The sequence below is a fragment of the Sylvia atricapilla genome, chromosome W (assembly GCF_009819655.1).
Source record: "Sylvia atricapilla isolate bSylAtr1 chromosome W, bSylAtr1.pri, whole genome shotgun sequence".
Classification (NCBI taxonomy): Eukaryota; Metazoa; Chordata; class Aves; order Passeriformes; family Sylviidae; genus Sylvia; species Sylvia atricapilla.
In genome coordinates, this window is record NC_089173.1 from 17,822,787 (window position 1) to 17,845,092 (window position 22,306).

Consider the following 22,306-nt stretch of genomic DNA (forward strand, 5'->3'; position numbering starts at 1 on the left):
CTATATCAATGGTGTTGGACATGGAAAACTATATAGCATGGATGGATCTCCAGAAACTCTTTAATGATAATTTAATAGATATTTAAATATTGTTCTTAAAAATTATGGTGGGGTTTTCTTAGGGTTTTGTTTGTTTAGTTTTTGGGGTTTTTGAGTTTCACTACCTTAAAGGCCACTTTTTCCTTTGTGAAGGAATGAGGTTGTTTTAAAAAGCTGGTGGTCTCTATCAGTCTAGAATGTTCTTTTCTGTCCTTTCCTCACATTGCATCAAAGGCAATTCCAGGTCAGTTTAGGCATAAGTTACTCTTTGTATGGAATGAGGGGAAGGCAAGATGAATAGACATAATCCTAGCAACACTGATGTCTTGCATCCAAAGCATGTTTTTATGAAATATGAAGGCTCATATAACCTGTAAGCTTATAATGAGTATGTGGTCCTTTTGCTTGTATTTGATTAAATAACCATGTAGATGAGCCATAACTGAAAGATTTCAAACATCTAAATTTTTCGCTAGCATTTCATACAAACTGATGCCATTGCAGGTATTAGAAATATATTATTTTGAGATAAAATTTGTTGTAAGTACTCAGAAGCTAAGCATTCATTTTAAGTGACTAGAAGTTGAATTATTTGGTTTGACTGTTTCTTTTAAAATGTTTTAGTGTGTGTCTTACTCATTTTGCTTTCAATAAGTTTATAAAATTGTTTGAAATACTTCTATTTGAAGATTTTGGGGGTTGCTTTTCTTATATTCAACAGAACACTCAAACTACCATTAAGCTCTTTCAAGAATGCTGTCCTCATTCCACTGATAGAGTGGTGCTTATTGGTGGAAAACCTGATAGAGTTGTGGAATGTATCAAGATTATCTTGGATCTTATCTCTGAGGTAATGTGTCTTAAACTTATTCTTTCATTGCTATTCATGAAAGTCAGGATGATTTGGCTGGAAAATTGTATTTTTCTGTTTTTAATTCAGTGCCTATTCTCCAGTAACAAAATAAGCATTGGACTGTTAGCACCCTTTGATATTATTCCTGCTTCCTAGAATTGGAGTGTACCTTATTGGAGAGAGAAGACATTTTTGGTACCAAGGGAATTAGTCATGCTTTACATATCCGTAAAATAAGAAAATTTAAACTGGGGAGGAAGTGAGACCAATGTATGTGCCACCCATTGATAACAGCAATTTCTCTATCATAGTTTAGCTCTCAGGAAGCATATCACTACTCCTGCCTTGCTTATGAGTATTGTGAAATAAAGAACATACATATTCAGCATGTATAGATTCATATTTATATTTTTAATATATTGATCAAATATGGTTGTATCAGTGCTAACTGGTGGGAGGGGTGGTGTTGTTTTTATTTTTGTGTGTGTCTTAGTCTCCAATTAAAGGACGGGCCCAGCCTTATGATCCAAATTTCTATGATGAAACATATGACTATGGTGGCTTCACAATGATGTTTGATGATAGAAGGGGACGTCCAGTAGGCTTTCCCATGCGTGGAAGAGGAGGCTTTGATCGAATGCCTCCTGGTCGTGGCGGACGGCCTATGCCTCCATCAAGAAGAGATTATGATGATATGAGCCCTCGCAGAGGACCTCCACCACCACCACCAGGCCGTGGTGGCAGAGGTGGCAGCAGAGCTCGTAATCTTCCTCTTCCTCCTCCACCACCTCCTCGTGGGGGGTAAGCTGTTGCATAAATGCATTGTACAAGTTGAGTAACATTTACTGAATTGCGCTCATGTTTCCAGGACTTGTTTCATACTCCATGTTGGTAGCGATTATGCAGGATTGAGTGTGTATTGCATCAGAAAATTTTGAAAAGCATTTGAATTTAATTATTTCTGCAGTATTATCAGGAATAGTAGTTCTGTAACTTTATGTCATTCAGAACTAGGCTACAGCATTCAGAAATTCATAATTGTGTGCAAATTGTTAAAACTTGAATTAGGATGTATAAACTAGTTCATAACATGAGTCATGTGCTGCTGCTTTTTCTCATTTTAGAGATCTTATGTCTTATGACCGAAGAGGTAGACCTGGAGACCGTTATGATGGAATGGTAGGAAGTTAATTTTTTTTGTTGTTGTTTAGTTAATACAATTAGCACTTTGAGGAAACTTCTTGAAGACATACATTTAAGTGTGGAATGTGTGCTTTTGATAAACTTTGATATCTCCAAAATGTTTTGGCCATACAAATGGTCTCCCCAAGAATACAACTGTTTGAGGTGTAAAGAGTATTTGGGATGTGATCTACTGTGTGGTTTTGGTTTGTGGGATTTTTTTTTTGTTAGGTTGGTTGTTTTTCCCCACCTACCGTCAACAATGGAATAGAAAGTTTTGTAGAGCACAGTCCCTGCAGATTTTATTACACAGACCTTCTTGTAGACTGTTTCTTGTAAATCAGGATGACAGAAACTGGGAGGCTGTTCAGATTGAAAAAGCATGTCAGAACAATGTTTTCCAACAAATGTTTAAAAATTTAAGAGAGCATGAATAATATCTTTAAAGGGCTCTAGTTGGTCTGGCAGATAATTGCTTTTTCTATTCAGTTCTTTATGCTGATTTATGTCTGAAAAAAAAATTACTATAATTTCAAATGTTTTAGAGCCAGAACCACTGATAAGATTAATTTTTAAATGAAATTAGATTTCAACCATGTTGGGGGTGAGGAGAATTAAAAAACGCATTAAGATATTCTTCCATGTTGTTCTCTGAAATATGACTTCCTTGTAGTCATTTATCATATTCTTTATTTTATCCTCTTTCCTGGGAAGAAAAATTCTAGGTATCTGGGAGGTAAACCTCTGGCTAACAATCTCTTCTTTTTTTTTTTTTTTTTCTCTCCTCCTCTGGCTCTGTCTGGCATATTCTTTAAGATGATGGATTAGATGAGATTATTTTATTTTAAATAAATGGAAGAGAAAGTAGAGGAGCTATGAAATGGGCTACCTAAATGAGATTTACACATTGGTGCCTCCTGGGAGGAAGAAGCAATTACTTCCAGTGACACATACTGGAAGTACATATTAAAAGAATGTCAAAATTGAGGCACCAGAAGCCTAGCAGAAATATTATAATGAAAGACTTGTATTTAAAATTACTAAAGCCAAACAGACCACCCCCACCCTCCCAAAAAGAAGTAAACAAACCCATGATAAAACAAACAAACCCACAGCATAAAAACCAGCAAGTTGTCTTGTTGCATCATGTGGCAACAGAGTTCATTGTGTCCGGGGAGGTTACAGCCGCTGGTAGGGAAACAGACAAGAGAGTCTCTTTTGTTAAGCACTAGAGTCCATTTTATTTCCTCCCCCCACCCCAAGCTGGGGTGGGAGGAGAAGGCAGAGAAGGCGAGGGGTGAGGAAGTGAGAGAGAGAACCTCACTCCCATCTCCCCTTAAGTAGAGGGTCTAGGGGTGGGGCAAAGGGCAGGTAAGGGCATTGACCTGAAGCAAATGGAGACACACCAATGGGGGAAGGAACCACAGGCCAAGGTCATTGAGGGGGGGCAGAACCGACCTAACCACTGTACACAGAGCACACTGGAAGCATCCCCTCAGGCAGGAGGGGTAGCTAGGGTCTGTCTTGCCAAGGCCAGACCCTGGGTATTACATTGAGTGGCTGAAAGGACTCCACATTGTCTGTGGTACTCAGGATCTTAAGAAACTAGGAGTCATGAAATAGACCTCTAAGATTCCTTATTTGTATTTTCATGCTTTCAAAGCTCAGGTTTTGTGTTTTCTTATTTGCATCTGGTAAAACCCATATCAGAGCATATAAACAGAGCAATCTGCCTTTCCTTGGGTATGTGATTGAGCACAGTCTTTAGCTTGGGCAGTAGTGTGTTCTAGTTCTGTTCCATTCCATTTAGAATAGAAAAATTTATTTGGACTCTAGTCTGACTTTGATCGGGTTGACCTTGGCTTTCTTGACATGAGTTTCTACAAATAAATAGAAGTCATCTCTGCTCATTTTCCATGTTCTGAAAAGCAATTCTATTTCTTCTTTGCAGTGGAGCTGCTCATGGCTTTGGCTGTTTTATGCATGAGTTTCATAGACAGCCTACAATGAGGATTGCTTTCTGACACAGATCTTATTTAATTTCTAGTTTTAGCTAGCCATAATCCCAGTATCCTTAATTGTATAAGCACATGAGAAGTCTCCATGATTTGTGAGGCTAAAGCTGAAAGTATCATACCAGAAATATAAGGTCTTGAGCAACTATACATTTCACATAAAAACCATTCTGTAGTGAAACATTTAGAGTAAACCAACATCAGTGTGATTTGTGAAGTAATGCATGGGAAAAACTACTTGCAGAGAGCAGGACTGCCATTTTACATAAATACATTAAAAGGCAAGAATAGAGTCTCTTCAGACCTTGGATCTTGGAAATGTTGAATCTACAGAAATCCTCATTTTCTGCCAGATCTCTTCTCTAAAAGTGAGAAAGTTCAGACTTGTAAGATGATGAACAAAGACAGGATGGTGAAACGACTTTTCTGAAATGTTACAAGACTGGCAGTCTTGTAAAGTTGAAGATGGGAGGAAAAAATAATTTTGTGTGTGTGTATATATATAATTTATTCTGAAGCATTTTACTGAAAAGCATACATGCATTGTTTCTCTTATTTACAGTGGTATGTATTTTAGGCTGTAAGTACTCCAAATCAAATGCCTATGGACCATGACAGCTATTTTGATAGCTGAGAAAACACAAATGCATTTCTACTATTTCTTTTTTAACACCCCCTTCCCCATGGGTGCTTTAGATACACAAATGCACAAAAACATACTAGGGAAAAAGTAAGGTGAAGTACATACAAAGCTGTTTAACCCTCCTCTTCCACTTTTTTTGTTATAATGGCTGATGTCTAATGCTTTCAAAGTATTTTTAAATTGGAGTCAATCAAGAGCTAAATCAGTGTCTGTTGTAGTGTATGCTCAGACATCTCATATGGTTTTCCTCATTCAAATGATTCTTACTGCTAAATCATTATATTTATGTGTGTGTATATATATACATGTGTCTGTATTAGCACTTCAATAAAGGTACACACCCTAAAAATATTAGACATCATGTTTTAAGAGACTTGATGTTAAGGAGCATGTAAAAAAACCCCAAAAAGAGTGATAAAAGTATGTTTGACACATCTACATAAATACTAAAATTAACAAAATTTCAATTTTCACTCTTCTGGGCCAAGGAATTTCCCATCAGTTAGTATTGCATGTGTATTTTTCAATTGCATGCGTATTTTTCAATTGCATGCAAAAAGCAATAAATTCTTATTCATACTAATCATTTTGTCTCATCCAGTCAGTGTTGTATTTGGTTTTGATTTCATTTGCATTGGTTGCCAGTAGTAACTAGCACAAATGAGTCTGTAGAGAAGAAAATTGTATGCACCTAATATTTTAGGAACCATTTTTAAAGGAGCACTTATTTTCCTAGAATCACAGAATATCCTTAGTTAGAAGGGACCCACAATGATCATCGAGTCCAACTCCTGGCTCTGCACAGGACACCCCAAAAATCCCACCCTGTGCCTGAGAGCATTGTCCAAACATTCCTTGAGCTCTGGCAGCCTTGGGGCTGTGACCAGTGCCCTGGCTCCTAGTGCCTAACCACCCTCTAGGTGAAGAACTTTTCCTGGTATCCTCCCCTGACACAGCTTCATGCTGTTTTCTCAGGTCCTGTCACTTGTCAGCAGAGATCAGTGCTGCCCCTCCACTTCCCCTTTTGAGGAAGATGTAGACTGCAATGAGGTATCACCTCAGTCTTCCCTTCTCCCATGACCTCAGCTGCTCCTCATACAGCTTCCCCTCAAGGCCCTTCACCATCTTCATAGTCTGCCTTTGGATGCTCTCTAATAGCCTAATATCTTTCTTCTAGTCTGGCACCCAAAACTGCACACAGGACTCTAGGTAAAGCCACCCCAGTGCAAAGCAGAGCAAGATAATCACCTCCCTTGACTGGGTGGTGATGCTGGGCCTGATGCATCCCAGGAACACGATTGGCCCTTCTGGCTACCATGTTAAACTTCTGCCTCATGTTAAACTTGCCACTGAGCAGGACCCCCAGGTCCCTTTATGTGGTACTGCTTTCCAACATCTCTTTCCCCAGTCTGTACATCCAGGGTTGTCCCATCCCAGGTGCAGAATCCAGCACTTTCCCTTGTTGTACTTGATATGGTTGGTGATTGCCCAGCCCTCTAATTTGTCAGGGTCTCTGCAGGGCCTCCCTGGTTTTAAAGGAGTTAATAGCTTCTCCCAGTTTAGTGTCGTTGGCAAAGTTACTTAGTATACCTTTGAATCTTGTGTCCAAGTCATTTATGAAGGTGTTAAAGAGAACTGGTCCTAAAATGGAGCCCTGTAGAACCCCACTAGTGACAGGTCAGCAGTCTGATGTCACCCCATTCACTATAACCCTTTTTGCCTGACCCATGAGCCAGTTGTTCACCCATTGCATGTAATGGTTATCCAGCTGTGTGCTAGACATTTTGTCCAGAAGGATCCTGGGAGAGACAGTATTGAAAGCTTTACTGTAATCCAAAATGATCACATCAACTGGCTTCCCTTGATCAAGTGGGTGGGTTACCTTGTCATAAAAAGAAATTAAGTTCGCAAGCACGACCTTCACCTCAGGAAGCTGTGCTGGCTGTGACCAATGACTGCAATGCAGTCATTATCTATCAGGTGTTTTTCAGTTACTCCCAGAATAATCTTCTCCATAACTTTACCAGGCACTGAAGTGAGACTGACAGGTCTGTAGTTTCCATGGTCGTTCTTGCCCTTGAAAATTTGGACAACCTTTGCCAGCTTCCAGTCAGCTGGGACCTCTTCAGTTTCCCAAGATCGTTCAAAAATCATTGAGGGAGGTCTCACAATGACATCAGCCAGCTCTTTGGGTACTCTTGGATGAATCTCATCAGGTACCATAGATTTATAGGGATGCACCTGGAGCAACAGATCCTGCTCAACTTCAGGGTCAACTGGGAGTTGATCATTCTTGCAGTCACAGTCCTCATGCTCAGGGCACTGGGACATCCTTGGTCTGTCATCTGAGTTGAAGACAGAGACAAAGAATGCTCTAAAGACATTTGCCTTCTCTGTCTCTGTGAGGTGGCCATCTTCATCCTGTAACAGGCCTATGTTATTTGTGGTCTCCTTTTTGCTACTGATATATTTTTAAAAACTTTATTGTCCCCCACAGTTCTGGCAGCTTCAATTCCAGTTAAGCTTTGGCTGCCCAAATTTTCTCCCTACCGGGGCAAGCAGCATCTCTGTATTCTTCCCATATCACCTGACCTTGCTTCCACTGGGCATACACCTTCCTCTTTTGTCTTAGCTCCAGAAAAAGATCTCTGCTCAGCCAAGATGGCCTTCTGCCTTGCCTGCTTGACTTCTGACATTTGGGAATTGCTTGTGCCCTTAGGTGATGCTTAAAATATGACCAGCACTAATGGACCCCAGCCCTTTCCAAAGCATTTTCCCAGGGGACCTCATTCCCTGAGCAGCTTGAAGTCGCCTCTCCTCATGTCCTGGGTTGAAGTTTTGCTGGCACTTTTTTCCCTCTCACCAGAGATTTTAAACTCGATTGCTTCATGGTCACTGTGGCCAAGATGGCCATCAATTGACTTCACTCTTGAGCTCCTCTGTTAACAAGCAACAAATCAAGGAAGGCTCCTTTCCTAGTTGGCTCCCCTAGTACCTGTACCATGATGTCATCTAGGTGTTTTAGGAATCTTCTGGCCCTGGTTATACCAGCTCTATGATGTTCCAGTTAACATCCAGCAAGATGAAGTCCCCCAAAATGACAAAGGTAGTTGATTTGGAGGTGTCCCTTAGTTCCTTAAAGAATAATTAATCAGTGGTGTCCTCCTTTTTTTAGTGTGCCATTCATGTCATGTTGCATGTTTTAACTCACCAAAAGCCTTTGCTGTAATAGTAATTTGAAGTGGATACTACAAATTGTATTTTTATAATTTTGTTGAATTTTTTCCCCAACATTTGTTAAAGAAGACTGAAGGAAAGAGATACTATATATCACACTTGAAAAAAAAGTAATTGGATTTCCAATATAATTAGGCAGTAGTAGATTATTAGTTTAGCTGTTGGCTATATGAGGTATATGGAAAATAATTAAGAAAATATGAGAAGATATGTCCTTCCTGCTTGACCCATTGGTGACACAGATATATTAATGACAGTTACTTGTTTTATTAAATGCCTTTCCTGTTTTATTTTTATGCGTAAGAGAAGTACAAGAGTTTGGTATCTGAGAGTTGCATCTTTTACTATATAGTACAGTTCTAGTACTTAAAGGTAAAAATCCAAGCAACCAACTCTTCAAGCTTTGCTCTGCCCTTAACTGTCTGACATTCTCTGTGTAAGAGGAAAATATGTTTATGCCACAGAAACAAGGAAAAAAGGAAGTGTGACCAGTAACAGTTCCCTAGCAGTGAAACTAAAAGGGAATAAATCTTTGTCTAGGTTTAGATAGACAGGTATCTGCCAGGGAAGATTGGAATTTTCTTTGGAATGTAAGCCCTCCTCCTCCTCTTTTCCAAATTATTATAAATTTGTAATTAAAAGGCTATCAGGCAAAGATTTTAGGAAGAGGTATAGCAGTTCTTTACTAGGGATATTCAAAATACAAATGTTGTAGTACAGAAGAATAAGCAAGCAAACAAATAAGAAATCCTAGAAAACCCTGACAGAGTCAGAAATACAACCTGACACCCTGTTGGTCAGGGTGTTGGAAAGAGTCCAAAAAGTAAGACCTCCCGGAGTGGCAGATGTGGTTGTGTTGGAAGCAGCGATGATCCTGTGGAGCCAAGGATCTAGAGATGGGTCCAGTCTACCTTTGGGAATCCCGTGGGAACACTGGATGTCTGGTGACACTTGTGGCTCCTTTTTATCTAGGTGAAGATGGTTTGGCTCCTTCTCCCTGGGTAGAGCATCTTACAATAGTATGATGTAATGTGTCATGTCATTGGTGAGCTTTAATGGTCCATTAACAGAGGATATTCCCATGGGGGTAGTAGAAGAATGAACAGAGATAAGCAACACTCCTCCACCTATTTATTAACAGCTGGCTTCTTATCAGAGAAGGCAGTTACCCCCTCTCTAACAGATAAAGAAAAAATCTCCCCAACCGGGTTTCAGCCACTTCTTTGTTTGAGTTAAGTATTCTTAAGTATCCAACACTTCGTTTCCTTGGTAACTTATCCGGAAAAAATTCTTAAGAGTGAAAAAGGGAGAAACCTAACCCCCAACAATTACGTAACTGGTCTTTTATTACTTTTGAGCCGTTGTAGTAGTTTAAATAGTACAGAAAAATGATTCTCCATATTGCTGTGTTTGCCAAGTTACCTATAAGCCTCCATAACATGGACTTCATTTGGATTCATTTCTTCTTTTGCTTCTATTACATTGTCCCTGGAAGATGATGCAGTGTCATGTAGATGCCTGTGATGACATGCAGCCACCAGAGTTGGTGAGTGTGCTCATGCTTTTATTTGACTAGTTTAATAGGTTATTTTTGAGGAAAATAATTTGAATTGTTTAAATGATAACTTGAATTTTTTGAGATTGAATGTAGTTAGTGACAGCTTGCACCTTTGAAAAATCCCTAAAGCTGTCATTGTAACTCAGGTTATTAGCAGTTTATGTCCTGAAAAGAGAATTCTATACAGATAGTTAATGTTCCCCAATGGAAGCATGCAGCAGCACAGCCAAGAGAAGCTTTTCTGTTGTATTGTCTCTTTTGTACCCGATTTTACTGTTTCTCTTGTAATTTTCACTGTAACTCTTGCTCTGTCCGCATCTATTTAGGAATATGTTTTATTTTAACTTCATCATGTTGTGCTTTCCTCTGTTTCAAATGAGGAATGCTAAAAGTAATTCTTTACTTTTAGTTCTGGATAAACTTGTGCATTACCTATCCATATATTTGAAAGTATTTAATTTGATTTGTGTTTATCAAACTTCTTACTCTTAGACGGTTTAGGGAGGAAAGCTCAAAGGCTATCAGCAAGTGTGCCACCAAATACTAAATGTTAGTTCCTAGCTTACATAAGTGTTGCAGTTAGAATTACTCATCTGTGGTCAAATTAATTTGCTGTCTTGTAGTCTAGGGAGGGAAAGCAGCAGAAAGGATCAAGAAAATGATTGTTCATTACAAGTTAGCCTGAAAAAAAGATTCCCTGAGCAAAAATACCAGCAGAAATAGATAGAAGACTATGTGTGGAATATGCAGCTCTGATCAGTCTCTGAATTAAGTTCTGAGCAGTGTCCTTCATTGTTTTGTATTTTGCACTCCACTACAAGCTCTTTTTATACTGTATTATGGTCTGTATTGTTAAGCAATGTGATTGCACAACATAGGTGGCTTAGGAACAGATGAACAACTTTTTCTGAATAGCTTCCATTTTGATGTGGCTCTAAAAAGCTGACAGGTGTTTGGTTTTTGTTTTGGAAAAAAATATTTCATTACAACTTCTGCAAACAAGTAGTTCACACAGATTCCTGTTGAAGTTCCAGTGTTATCAGTTGAATTCTAAAGAAGTGTGCACATCTATTTCTGCTTCTACAGGAAGATTTAAATGAGTGTGTGTACATACAGAAAGCATTAGATCAAATTAAGCACTTGATATCAAGTACCAGTCCTAAAAATAAAAGCAGTCAGGAGTGCTGCAGTACATTGATTTGGATTTGTTATATGATAATTTTAGCAGAACAGTAGTAATAACTGTCATGATTGTCCCTTCTAAGATGCAGAGGATTGTTGCATAGTCCGAATGGAGAGACAAGTTATAAGGTTATTAGAGTTTTTCCTCAAGATGGAGTAGGAGGGTTGACAGTTACCAGGTAAATGCCTTGTCCCAAACTGAAACTTTAATTTCTCCTGAGCTGTATAGGTAGTAGTAATAAGGTTGAACTCTGATCTTTGGATTTGAATGCTAGTTTAGTTCAAGGCTCAGGAGTAGATCAACATCAAGAGCTGTTTACCAACTGAATTGATAAGGTTGCTTGGTAAATTGGTATGGCTGGATCTTAATGACTTATTCTTAGAGATTTTAACAGAGCTAGCTAAAAGGTTCTTGTGAGATATTCCTCCCTGGCCTCTTGTTTCTGGTCTGCCCTCCTCCCCACGTTGTCTTTAATGACACTTAGATTAAGGTTGTGGGTTAGGATTTTAGCATAAAATAGGCTCAAAGTTAACAGTATGATACTTGAGATGAAAACGTGTTAATGAATCATGACTGGTTTTACTATTTAAGGTTTTTCTTTCTCTTTTTCTTATAGTTTGAGGGTGGCTCTGGATATGGTAAGTTTTTATAGAGAACTTTGACATGCACTTCATTTAGTCAGTAAGAGGCTTGATGCATATGTTTAAATCAGACTATTCTTACACAGGGGGCCGTGGTTCATATGGAGATCTTGGTGGACCCATCATCACAACACAAGTAACGATTCCCAAAGATGTAAGTGAAGCTGACTTGCTTTCCAGTTGTGTTTAAATAAATAAATAAAAAGTCACAGCATTTTCTTAGGCTATGTAAGTAAATCAGAAGTATTTAGTATGCTTGACAAGTGCTTTAATATAAAGCAAGTGTTTCTAAATCATCAGAAGTTTATTCTTAAGGATATTTGTTTTGTCTTGACTTGAGAGATTGCACTGAACTATTTTTAATTGTTAATATTCAATAATAGAGATGGTCTACATAACTTGTTTTTACAAACACTTAGTTTTTCCAACTTTATCCCACCTGTGTTTAATAATACATTACAGCGACTGCTTTGAGGCTCTAAAAGAGTAAGCTTCCATTGTAACTCTTAAAACTAAATGGATGGAAGCTACTTGAACAGTACTGTGCAGAGGAAGTTATATCAAGAAATGAATGCTTTATTTTCTCCCCTAGTTGGCAGGTTCTATTATTGGAAAGGGAGGCCAGAGAATCAAACAAATACGTCATGAGTCAGGAGCTTCAATCAAAATCGATGAACCACTAGAAGGCTCAGAAGATCGAATAATAACTATTACAGGAACGCAGGACCAGATACAAAATGCTCAGTATTTACTGCAGAACAGGCAAGTTGAAGCTTAATGCTGTCCTTACTGTTATTTTTAAACTGACTTTCCTACTACTACATTCTAAAGCTCTTCTCTGTAATATAGCTTTTAGAAGACAGGACTTAAGTAACTATTGAACCTAACTTCTCTAGTGGTAGGTCTGCCTTCATTCTCTTTTCTCTGTTCTAACACAAATGAAAATTCCCTCAAAACTAATCTTGATGGAAGACACCTTGGCCAAGCAGTCCTCTCATTTCTCTGGTGAAAATTGCTGCAAAAAAATTACTTGTAATTAATTATATAGAACCTGTAGAAAATATAGAAGATTTCAGTGGACGTTGGTCTAGTTCTGTGTGGAAGACTAGTGATTTTGTTGTTTTTAGATAACCGACAACAAATCACAGTCTGCCATATGGCACAGGCCATGCCTCTACAGGACAAGTTGAAATCAATTGGTGCTGTTATGCAGCATTTCACACCTTGCTGGCATTACTTTCTCTCCTTCTGAATATTAGTAGTTTTGGACATAGTTTACTTAGTTTTGCTTTAATAACATGTTGGCTACAATAGCATTTTTTAATGTTTACTTGAATGTTTGGCTTTAGATTACTAATATTTAAATGTTCTTTAAATAATTATATGCCTATAATTATTAGCCATTAACCTTTTAAAATTATTTACTTTAAATAGTATTGAGAATTTGTAGTTTAATCCTTAAGAATGCCATTGTAAATATTGATGCAAGATGTATGGTCAATCATTCTAATACATGCTTTTTTCTTTTTCTTTTATAGTGTGAAGCAGTATGCAGATGTTGAAGGATTCTAATGCAAGATTATTTTTTCTTTTTTATAGTGTGAAGCAGTATTCTGGAAAGTTTTTCTAAGACTAGTGAAGAACTGAAGGAGTCCTGCACCTTTTTTTTTGTTTGTTTGTTTTTTAAATATCTGCTTCTGTTTAAATAGCCAACATTCCTCTGCTTCATAGGTGTTCTGCATTTGAGGTGTAGTGGAATCTGCTTTTCGCCAGATGTAATGTTTTAGTTCATTACAAATATTTGGGGTAGGAAAAGGTTGCACAAGACTAACACTGAAATTCTGAAACAGCAGCAGAGTGGATTTTATTTTTGTTCAGTGATGGTAAATTGTAATGTGGGGTTCTTTTTTCCTGTAGCTATTGTGAACAGCCTGCTTTATGTACACTGTAATTTTTTAAATTTTTTTTTTGAAGAGGAGAAAGGACTGGTTGTTCATATGTCCCTGGCATCTTTTGAGGGCAGTGTGCAGAATGTAATGTTCTTTTTTAAGATGTATTTTACGATTTTTAAATAAATTTAGTGAACCTAATATTGGTGGACATTTTTTTATATATGTAAGGTAATATCTAAAATGGATACACCCTTTTCCCCCTCCCCACAAGAAAATGTGTAAATGAAAGTTGCTGTTAAGCTTGCTCTTCTGCTTCTTTGATATAGATGGAGTTACATGTCATTGGCAAATTAAAGCAACAGAGTGAAAACTGGCTTGGCTTTGCTATTTGGGGAAAAAAAAAATAAAAAAATATTAATGCTAACGTGTGAAATTTGACCTTTTTTATATTTTTGGCCCTCTGCGGTATATATATATATATATATACATAGGTGACGAAAATATTTTAAAACTGTGATGCCACTGAGTTAAGTGGGTTAAATATACAGCTATACAGCTTGCTAGCTTGCTTAATGCAAATATTGTTAAAAATAGCAGTTGGTGAAATGAATTGGTACTTTTCAGAGCTTTCATTTTTGTCAGATAGAAACTTTTATGAATTGACAAATTGGCAGTATCTAACTTGATTTTCATTTTATACAGACTTTAAATTTCTTTGGTTTCTGTGTTTCCTGAGCCCCATAGGAAATATTTGTGAGAAATTAAAAAATAATAAAGTACTCCTGGATATTTCATGTAATATCTTGGCATTTGTATTTATAGTTTACAAGTTTTACTTTTGCTTCCAAAATAAAAGCAAAAAAAATTCAAGAACTTTGTAAATCTCAATGTGATTGATCCAGATTAAGTGGAATGTTTCACTTTGGGGGATTGTGTCTTGATGATTTTAGTTTTCTCATCTGGTTGAACCATATGGGATAATTCCTGTCATAATAAGGAGCTACACTTAAAATGTAATAGAAAAGGGCAAGGAAGGAGCTAAAAGATTACCTACTTAGCTGAGCTATAATCAATACCTAGAAAACACCCAAAACCTGCTATTGACTAGGGTAACAGAGTATGGCAGTTTTCCCAGTAAATAAACATACATGTAGAATTGGCATTTTCTTGGGAATGGCTGAACATAAATTAAATTGAGAAATTAGCAACCTAGTAAAAAGGGTCAAACAAAAATGCAAATTAAAAAAAAAACATGGGTGCAGGATTTATTTTCTATGCACTTCTACACTGTGTCTATGGTTTGTGTTTTTAAAATATTTTAGCAGGGAAAAAGCTGCACAACTCAATATATGGGAGAATGTGGGGTTTTTTTTTCTCTTTGTTATAAATAACAAGTCAAATTTCATAAAAAAAATGCCAATTTATTGATAGAATTTTGTGAAATAGAATTTTATGGAAAAAAGCCAAAATCAATCGAACAGCATGGACCCCGGGATCGATGCTGGGTGAACCTCAGATGCGACAGTGAGCCGTATCCCTCCCCATTCACAAAATCTGCCCATGCACAGTCCAGTTTTATAGTTTTTCTTGCTTGAGGTAAAAGTTGCCTCACCCCATTGTCCCCTCTGTGGGTGTTTCAAATTCATATTTCTTTTCTTTCCCTCTGCTGGTTTGGTGAATGGTTTTCCGGGAAGTGTTGAGGCTCCTGATTGGATTTTCAGGAACTTGTCATACATACACCCACTGGTCCGATTGTAGATAAGGTCCCAATCAGGTGATGATCACCGAGTAGTTGGCAATCCCATCTTAGGAGAAGGCCCATCTCCTCCAGGAGACTCCTTTTATTTTGCAGGTGTGGTTATCCTATTCCTGGAAACGACTTGTAGTTGCACCATAATTTTATCTCAAGGAGACAGAGGAATTTGATAGAGTGTATGTTTTAAACAGGATATTTATCTAAAAAGAACAAATTAATTCCTCAGTGATTATAATACTGTTTAATAATCTGCATTGTAAGAAACAATGCTCACTTTCAAAATTTAAAAGGTTTATTAAACCTTAACAAAATGCAACAAAAGACTGAATAAGGAGAAAGAGTAGCGCTGGGATTCTCTGTAACCAGCAGCCACGTGCTCATCTGCAAAATGGCTGCACCCCCTTTTATATTCCAGGTGTTACATTAGCCAACCCTGGCCCTTCCCAAAGCCTGTCAGTCAACTTCTCTTTGCCATCCACTGGTGGAGATCACTTTCTTGCAATTTGATTGGAGGTCAGGTGTTGCCATGCTGCACCTCCTAGTAACAAGCCAGCCCTCCCCAAATGCCCTGACTAACAAGGTATTTGACATAGCAATAATTTTATTCAAACACTACTGGTGAATGTGGGGGATGGGTTTAAGATGCAGGACGTCCTGTTTGCTCTTAGTTTTGATTGTGGTTTGCCAGGAGGGGATTTGATGACTGAGTTGGGAATGCAACTTGGTGTTTTAAAGAGGTGATGGGGAGGTGTATTGGTTTTGCACAGCCTGGTTTTTGGTAGCAGGGGGGCCACAGAGGTAGCTCCTGTGGGAAGCTGCTGGAAGCTTCCACTGTGTCCAGCAGACCCAATCCCTGATGGCTCTGAAGACGGACATGCTGCTGGCCAAAACTGGGCCAATGAGAGAGGTTGGTAACACCTCTGTGATTATATATTTAAGAAGAAAATCAAAACAAACTCACACAGTATTGCTTCTAGTCAGAGAAGAGGAGGTGAGAACGTGAGGGAAAACAACAAGGTCAGTGGAAAAGGAGGGGTGAGACATTAATTTTGAAGAAGTAAGGACTTCAGTTAATCTAGATATTGCTGAGGTAACATAGATAAACTTCCCTTTGTTAAAAGAAGCCGGATTTTAAGGAACTGGTAAATCATGAGGCCTGTCAACTTATGTTTGTGTTTTCTGACTAATCAATAGACTCCAAGAATACAATATAATCGTAAACCAAAACAGTCCTGGAAAAACTGGATTCAGTTGTCACAACACTAAAAGGTTAAAAAGTCAAAGCGAAGAAAATCCATCGTACTTCATCATTTTGAGACCCCACCCCATAAGAAGGACCACTGACCCATTTCAAAGAACAAACTACGCATGCTTAATTGCTTTTTGGCTAATTACCATACGAAGCGTGGAATGGGATGGACCAGAGTCATGAATATGCATTTGTGTTTTGGGTATTCAACACTTTTGTACATAAAAAGACCCTGTGACCATCTGTAAATTGCGCGTGTGTATTTGGGAGCTATCCCTCACGCTGCCCGGCGTCGTAATAAACATACACTTTCTAACTTTAAACTGTTAGAAAGTCTTTGTTAGAGTTATAATATTTGCAGGATGTCTTAAGCTACAAAGCAAGATGTAAGCAAAAGTATGTATTCTATCACCACCTTCATATGCTGTAAAAAAAAAGTGAGGCAGTGTTTTTTATCGCTTCCATGTGTTATGGATTGACGCTGTCTCCTATCTCATGTATTGGACTACATTGTTGTGTCTAACAGCTGCCCCCCTTTGGGCGGGGCCTGCCGCTTTGCTGCTCGCTCTCGGGCTCGGCTGCTTTGCTCGCTGCTGGCTGCTGCTGCTTGGCCGCTGCTTCTCTCTCTCTCTGCCTGCCTGTTGCCGCTCCTGCCTGCTGGCTTTCGCTGCTTCTGTTTGTTTTTTTTCTTATCTTCCTTTTCTTTTCCCTTCCCCCCCACCCCCCCCCCCCCACCCCCCGAAGATTTTGGACCGGCTCCAGACCTGACCTGAGAAGTCAGAGAATCTCCGGGGCCCACGGAAGAAGCTCTGCACCCTCCCCCACAGTAACTCGAGCATTGTTTTTTCCCTTTTCCTTGGTGTCAGGGAGTGGTTTTGTTTTTTTTTTCATTTGTCAATAAGCCGTTTTTTTCCACTTTTCTTCCAAGGTATTTTCCTTCCCGAACCCAGGGCTGGGGGGGGAAGGGGTGGTGGAGGTTTGTTTTTAGGGGACTCCTTTTAGAGGTTCTCCCCTAATTTATTCCAAACCAGGACATTTCTTGGTGCATTGGCCCGGAAAGGGCCAGAGAAAGTGGAAAAAGCCTTAATAATAATATTGGTGGTTCTAATTGTTTTGTGGGTGTATTGGGATGGTTTTTTCTGGATTCATAATGTCCTTCGGGGTGAAAGCCTGCCAATATTTCTGGTCCCCAGGGTTTTTTGAGGTCTTAATACCTTTGTGGTACCTAGGGTTATTTCCTTACCCAGAAATAGCTCAGGTATTGCTCCTAATATGTAGTTCTTGTGGCCGTGGGGCACTAACCAGAATATTCATTGGGCTGGGCTTGCTTGTGATGTTTTATAGGAGGGCTGTCAAGATGCTTGAATCTATTCCAGGAGTGTATAGTTCGTTGTTATGGTTGTGCATTCAGTTTGTTAGGGGAGAAGCAGGGGGAGAGTTTTTTCAGCCTCTGTTTTCCTTCTCCTCTGAATTGTTTACATCTCTATTAGAAAATGTTCAGTTTCCCCTGAGTGTTAAAGAGACCATCTTTCTGGAATTTATTTTAGTAAGTTTTCTCTATACTGTCTGCAGTTTATATAAAATGAAAGCTGAGATTTCCAAAGGGGCTAATGAGACTTCTGATTTAGGGGCAAAGCCAACTAAGAGAAATCTTGAGTGGAGTGGGAAATGGGAAGATATGGGCCAAATTTTAAAGGAATTTTCTGATCCTATAGTCTGGGACTTCCCATCTGAACAAATTCAGAACCCAGCTGAGGGGGCAAAGTATTTGAAAGAGAAGTGCCGTGGTAATACTAAGGAGAAAAGGATTATTGCAGTGAGCTGGGCCCTGGCATATGTTTACCATACTCTGCTAGATACTGAAGGACAGCAGATAAAGGAAAGGGAACAGGGAGATAAGCTAGTTACCATCCCAGTCACTCAGGCTGCAGCTAATATACTGGGCTCCAGGACAACAGCTAAACCAGACAGGGAGTCTAAGACACTGGCAGTCGCCGGGGCAAAGAGCACAAAAGACTGATCGACCAGTGAAGGATGATGCAGGTGAAGGGCCCTCGAGGCCTCCCGAGGACACCCAATCAGAAGCTGGACAAACTGACATAAAATCAGAAGCCAAACCAACTGACACCCAGTTGGAAGCCAGACCAACTGGCCTAAGATGAAATGCCCAACCAGCTGGCACAAGATCAGGAGCCACTATTGAGTCCTTTTCCCTGAAGGACCTTCGAGGCCTAAGAAAGGATTACACTCAACGACCAGATGAGTCTATAATTAGTTGGTTAGTCCATCTCTGGGATGCTGCAGGCGAGGCTACAATTCTGGATGGCACTGAAGCAAGGCATTTGGGCTCCCTGTCACATGATCCAGTTATTGACCAAGGAATGATGAGGGAGGCTACCCCTTGCAATCTCTGGGAACGAGTCCTGGGAAGTGTGGTGTGGGAAGCCTGCCTGAGATATGGCTGCGTGAGAAAGGACATAGCAGCCAGACTCAGCTAGTCTCTGTGTGAGAAACTAGGCGTACGTGACTGAAGCAGGGCCAACAGTGCCCTTGAAACACAGGTGCAGAGATAACAGCTGGGTTGTTGAGAATAGTTGGTATGCAGTAAAGAAAATTAACGAGATGGGAACTTGGAATCGCAAGGCTAGCAATAGAAAACAAAGCATTAGTGTTAGACCCAATCCTGAGCTTAGATTTTGCAATATGCATGAGCTAATTATTGTGTGTATAAAAAACGGCTGGTTGAACAATAAAGGCGAGACTTTGTTGACCATGACAGCATGAGACATGTCTCCCATCTTTTCCAATATCTGGTGACCCCTGGACGTGATGCGCTGCGTCCCTCCCTGCAGGAGTTGAGAAAAGATGATGGGTTCGGATTCTGCGGCAACCAGAATGGTGTAAGGGCGATAAGCGAGGAAGCCCCGACCCTGAGTGATCGTAACGACGAGCTCAGCCGATACGTGCCACCGACAGCCTTTTGGAGAGTTGCAACAGCGCTGACGTGAGTATGGATAGGCAAGCGGCATATGAGTTATTTACCGCCTGCTTAAGGCAGAGGCGGATACAGGGTATCGACCTGGATAAAGAATTACCTTCACTTTTGAGACACGGGGAGTCTTATGGGTTTTTTACTAATCCCCACACAGTGCATGAGTTGTCGGAATGGAGAAAGTTCGGAGATAGGTTGTGGGAGTTGACCTTGGAGGATGATAAACCGGCTAAAAAGATTGGAAAGCTCTGGCGGGTGGTGCACAATGAGCTGTTATTAATGCAGGCAGAAAAAAGAGCTGCAAAAGAAGTCAAAGCCGCTCAGGAACGTAATTATGCCTATGACTCCTCGCGGCAACATCCTAATACCCCCAACCCTCCTGCCTTCACCACGGTTACCTTGCCTGCTCCACCGGCCCCTGCTGAAGCCGCGCCATCGGCACCTCCCCTAGACGAGAGCTACGAGCACTCCCCTGAGCGCACCCCTGTCCCTGCCGGTGCTTCAAGCCATCTGCCTACCCCCCGCAGTCAGGAGCCTATCCCTGGGGCGGAATCCGACCTAGCGGAGGCCCTGGCAAGGCAGCGGCGTGAGTTATGGGTATCGCTGGCCCGCCAAGGTGCGGAAAGTGGGGACAAAGGGTTGCTGGAGGTTGCCTCTCAATGCCTGGCGTGTCCGGTGGTGTTTACCCCAAACGCAGCTGGAGGTCTGACGGCAAATCTGAGCGCGCTTGACTGGAAGCTGTTAGCACAATTGCGTACTACAGTGGCACAATACGGTGTGAACAGTGAGCCGGCAAAGCAGATGCTTGAATATCTTTTTAATGCGTATTTGCTTCTGCCTGGGGATATTAGGGGTATAGCTAGATTGATCTATTCACAGCATCAGGTTATGTTGTTTGGTGCGCATTGGCAGGCAGAGGCTCAGGCATCTGTGGCGGTACAAAGAGGACCGGGTGATCCTTTGCACGGAATAACAATAGATGAGCTATTAGGTCTCGGCGCATTCCTTAGACTAGAAGCTCAGGTGTTAATGGGCCCCGATAAAGTCCGTGAGGCAATGGAGGTAGCGCGTAGGGCTATGAATAAGGTAAAAGATCCTGGGGGAACGCCTATATACATAGGCATTAAACAAAGTAGGGAAGAGTCGCTGGGTTCGTTTGTAGATAAGGTGGCCGAGGCTATAGATAAAGCGGGGGTGCAAGAGTTTATGAAAGGGGCATTACTGAAGCAGTGTATATTACAGAATGGGAACGCACAGACTCGCTCATTAATAAATACTATGAATGGAGACTGGACCGTTCCCTTGTTGCTTGAAAAGGCTGCCAGCATGCCATCTGGCTCTCAGGCATTTTTAGTGGAGGCAATTAAGCAATTAGGTTTAGGGCTCCAGGAACAGGCAAAAACATCACAGAATCAGGTCATGGCTGCCCTTGCACCTCTCCAAACTGCAGCGGCCGGTATGGCTTGTAACCGCACCGGTCAGGTCGGCTCTCGCATGAAGTGCTTCCGCTGTGGAAAGTCCGGTCACATCAGGAAGGAGTGCCAGGTTAAGGGTGTCTGGTGTATTAACTGTCAATCTAACACCCACAATACTGCTACATGCCGCCGTAAGCAGGGAAACGCGAGACACAGCGCGAGCAGCAGCCGCGCCGGGATACAAGTAGCAGCTGCAATGCCATCCAACAGCTCCGGCCAGCCACAGCCGGGAGCCTCGGTCTGGACCTGGCAGCCGCAGTAGAGGTTACGCTGATGACACCTCACCCACAGACTGTTCCTACGGGAATCTTTGGACCTATAATCATAGAAGGCAATCAAGTCGGTGGACTGATATTAGGCAGATCATCAGCTTCGATATCCGGACTATTTATCCTGCCTGGGTTGCTGGATGCTGATTACAGCGGAGAAATCATGGTCATGGTACATACCCCTTTTCCACCTTTAAAAATCGCCAAGGGTCAGAGATTGGCTCAAGTGGTGCCCCTACCACAACTCGCGAAAGCCCTCCCCCCGATTCAACCAACACCGCGGGGGGAAAAGGGTTTCGGGAGCACCGGAGGACTTGTCTTGTTAACCGTGGATCTTTTGTCCCGGCCTAAAAGACAGCTGCAGCTACGATTTAAGGATAAGACTGTGGAGTTAACTGGACTGTTGGATACGGGCGCGGACTCAAGTATAATTTCTCCGGACTACTGGCCACAGAACTGGCCCTTACTAGCCTCCTCAACGACAGTCACAGGTATAGGCGGCATGACGTTAGCCAGTAAAACACCTACGCTTGTGGTAACTATGGATGGAAAAACTCTGCAAGCTATTTTTTCTGTAACAATGCTGCCACCTACCGTCCAGTGCCTAGTAGGACGGGACATCCTTTCCCAAATGGGTCTCGTCCTCACAAATGAGCACCCTTTGGGCTAAGGGCCACTGCTTGGACTTTCCCAATACCACTTGTCTGGAAAACAGCTGATCCGGTGATGGTTAAGCAGTGACCGTTAAAAAGGGAGAGTCTCATACAAGCACACCAGCTGGTGCGGGAACAGTTACAGCAGGGACACCTTAAGCTGTCTACTAGTCCTTGGAATAGCCCCATTTTTGTTATCAAAAAGAAATCAGGAAAGTATCGCTTGCTACATGACCTGCGTGCCATTAATGACCAAATGGAACCCATGGGGGCCTTGCAACCTGGCTTACCCAACCCTGCCCTAATACCAGAAGACTGGCCCCTTTTAATTATTGACTTAAAGGACTGTTTCTTTACTATTGCTCTACATCCAAATGATACGAAGCGTTTTGCTTTCACGCTGCCAGCCATAAACAGAGGGGAACCAGACAAAAGATTCGAGTGGACGGTCCTACCACAAGGTATGCGAAATTCACCAACCTTATGCCAGCTTTATGTAGATGCAGCATTGCAGCCTCTGCACCAGCAAATGCCAGGGACAATCATCTACCATTATATGGATGATATCTTGTTTGCGCAGCAACACGAATTTTTACCTAATCAAGTGGAGCACATCAAAGCCACGTTAGCAGAACATTTGTTAATTGTTGCCCCAGAAAAAATGCAGAA

The 22,306-nt window shown here is 40.8% G+C and overlaps 1 protein-coding gene and 1 long non-coding RNA gene across 11 annotated transcripts in view; both read left to right on the plus strand.

Moving 5' to 3' along the window:
* The window catches only part of LOC136373354 (heterogeneous nuclear ribonucleoprotein K), a 28,725-nt gene extending 14,683 nt beyond the window's left edge, over positions 1-14,042 (plus strand). For 6 of the 9 annotated variants that reach the window (XM_066338257.1, XM_066338258.1, XM_066338263.1 and 3 more), the window contains 8 exons: positions 761-889; positions 1,386-1,693; positions 2,017-2,071; positions 9,465-9,515; positions 11,327-11,348; positions 11,423-11,505; positions 11,944-12,113; positions 12,890-14,042. In XM_066338257.1, the coding sequence (XP_066194354.1) occupies positions 761-889; positions 1,386-1,693; positions 2,017-2,071; positions 9,465-9,515; positions 11,327-11,348; positions 11,423-11,505; positions 11,944-12,113; positions 12,890-12,923 (852 nt within the window). In that variant the 3' untranslated portion in view covers positions 12,924-14,042. The remainder of the gene's footprint in view (positions 1-760; positions 890-1,385; positions 1,694-2,016; positions 2,072-9,464; positions 9,516-11,326; positions 11,349-11,422; positions 11,506-11,943; positions 12,114-12,889) is intronic. The other 3 variants (XM_066338264.1, XM_066338262.1, XM_066338265.1) reach the window with 2 other exon arrangements.
* Positions 1-22,306, plus strand: part of LOC136373319 (uncharacterized) — a 573,809-nt gene that overhangs the window by 384,088 nt on the left and 167,415 nt on the right. The gene's annotated exons all lie outside the window — the stretch shown is intronic.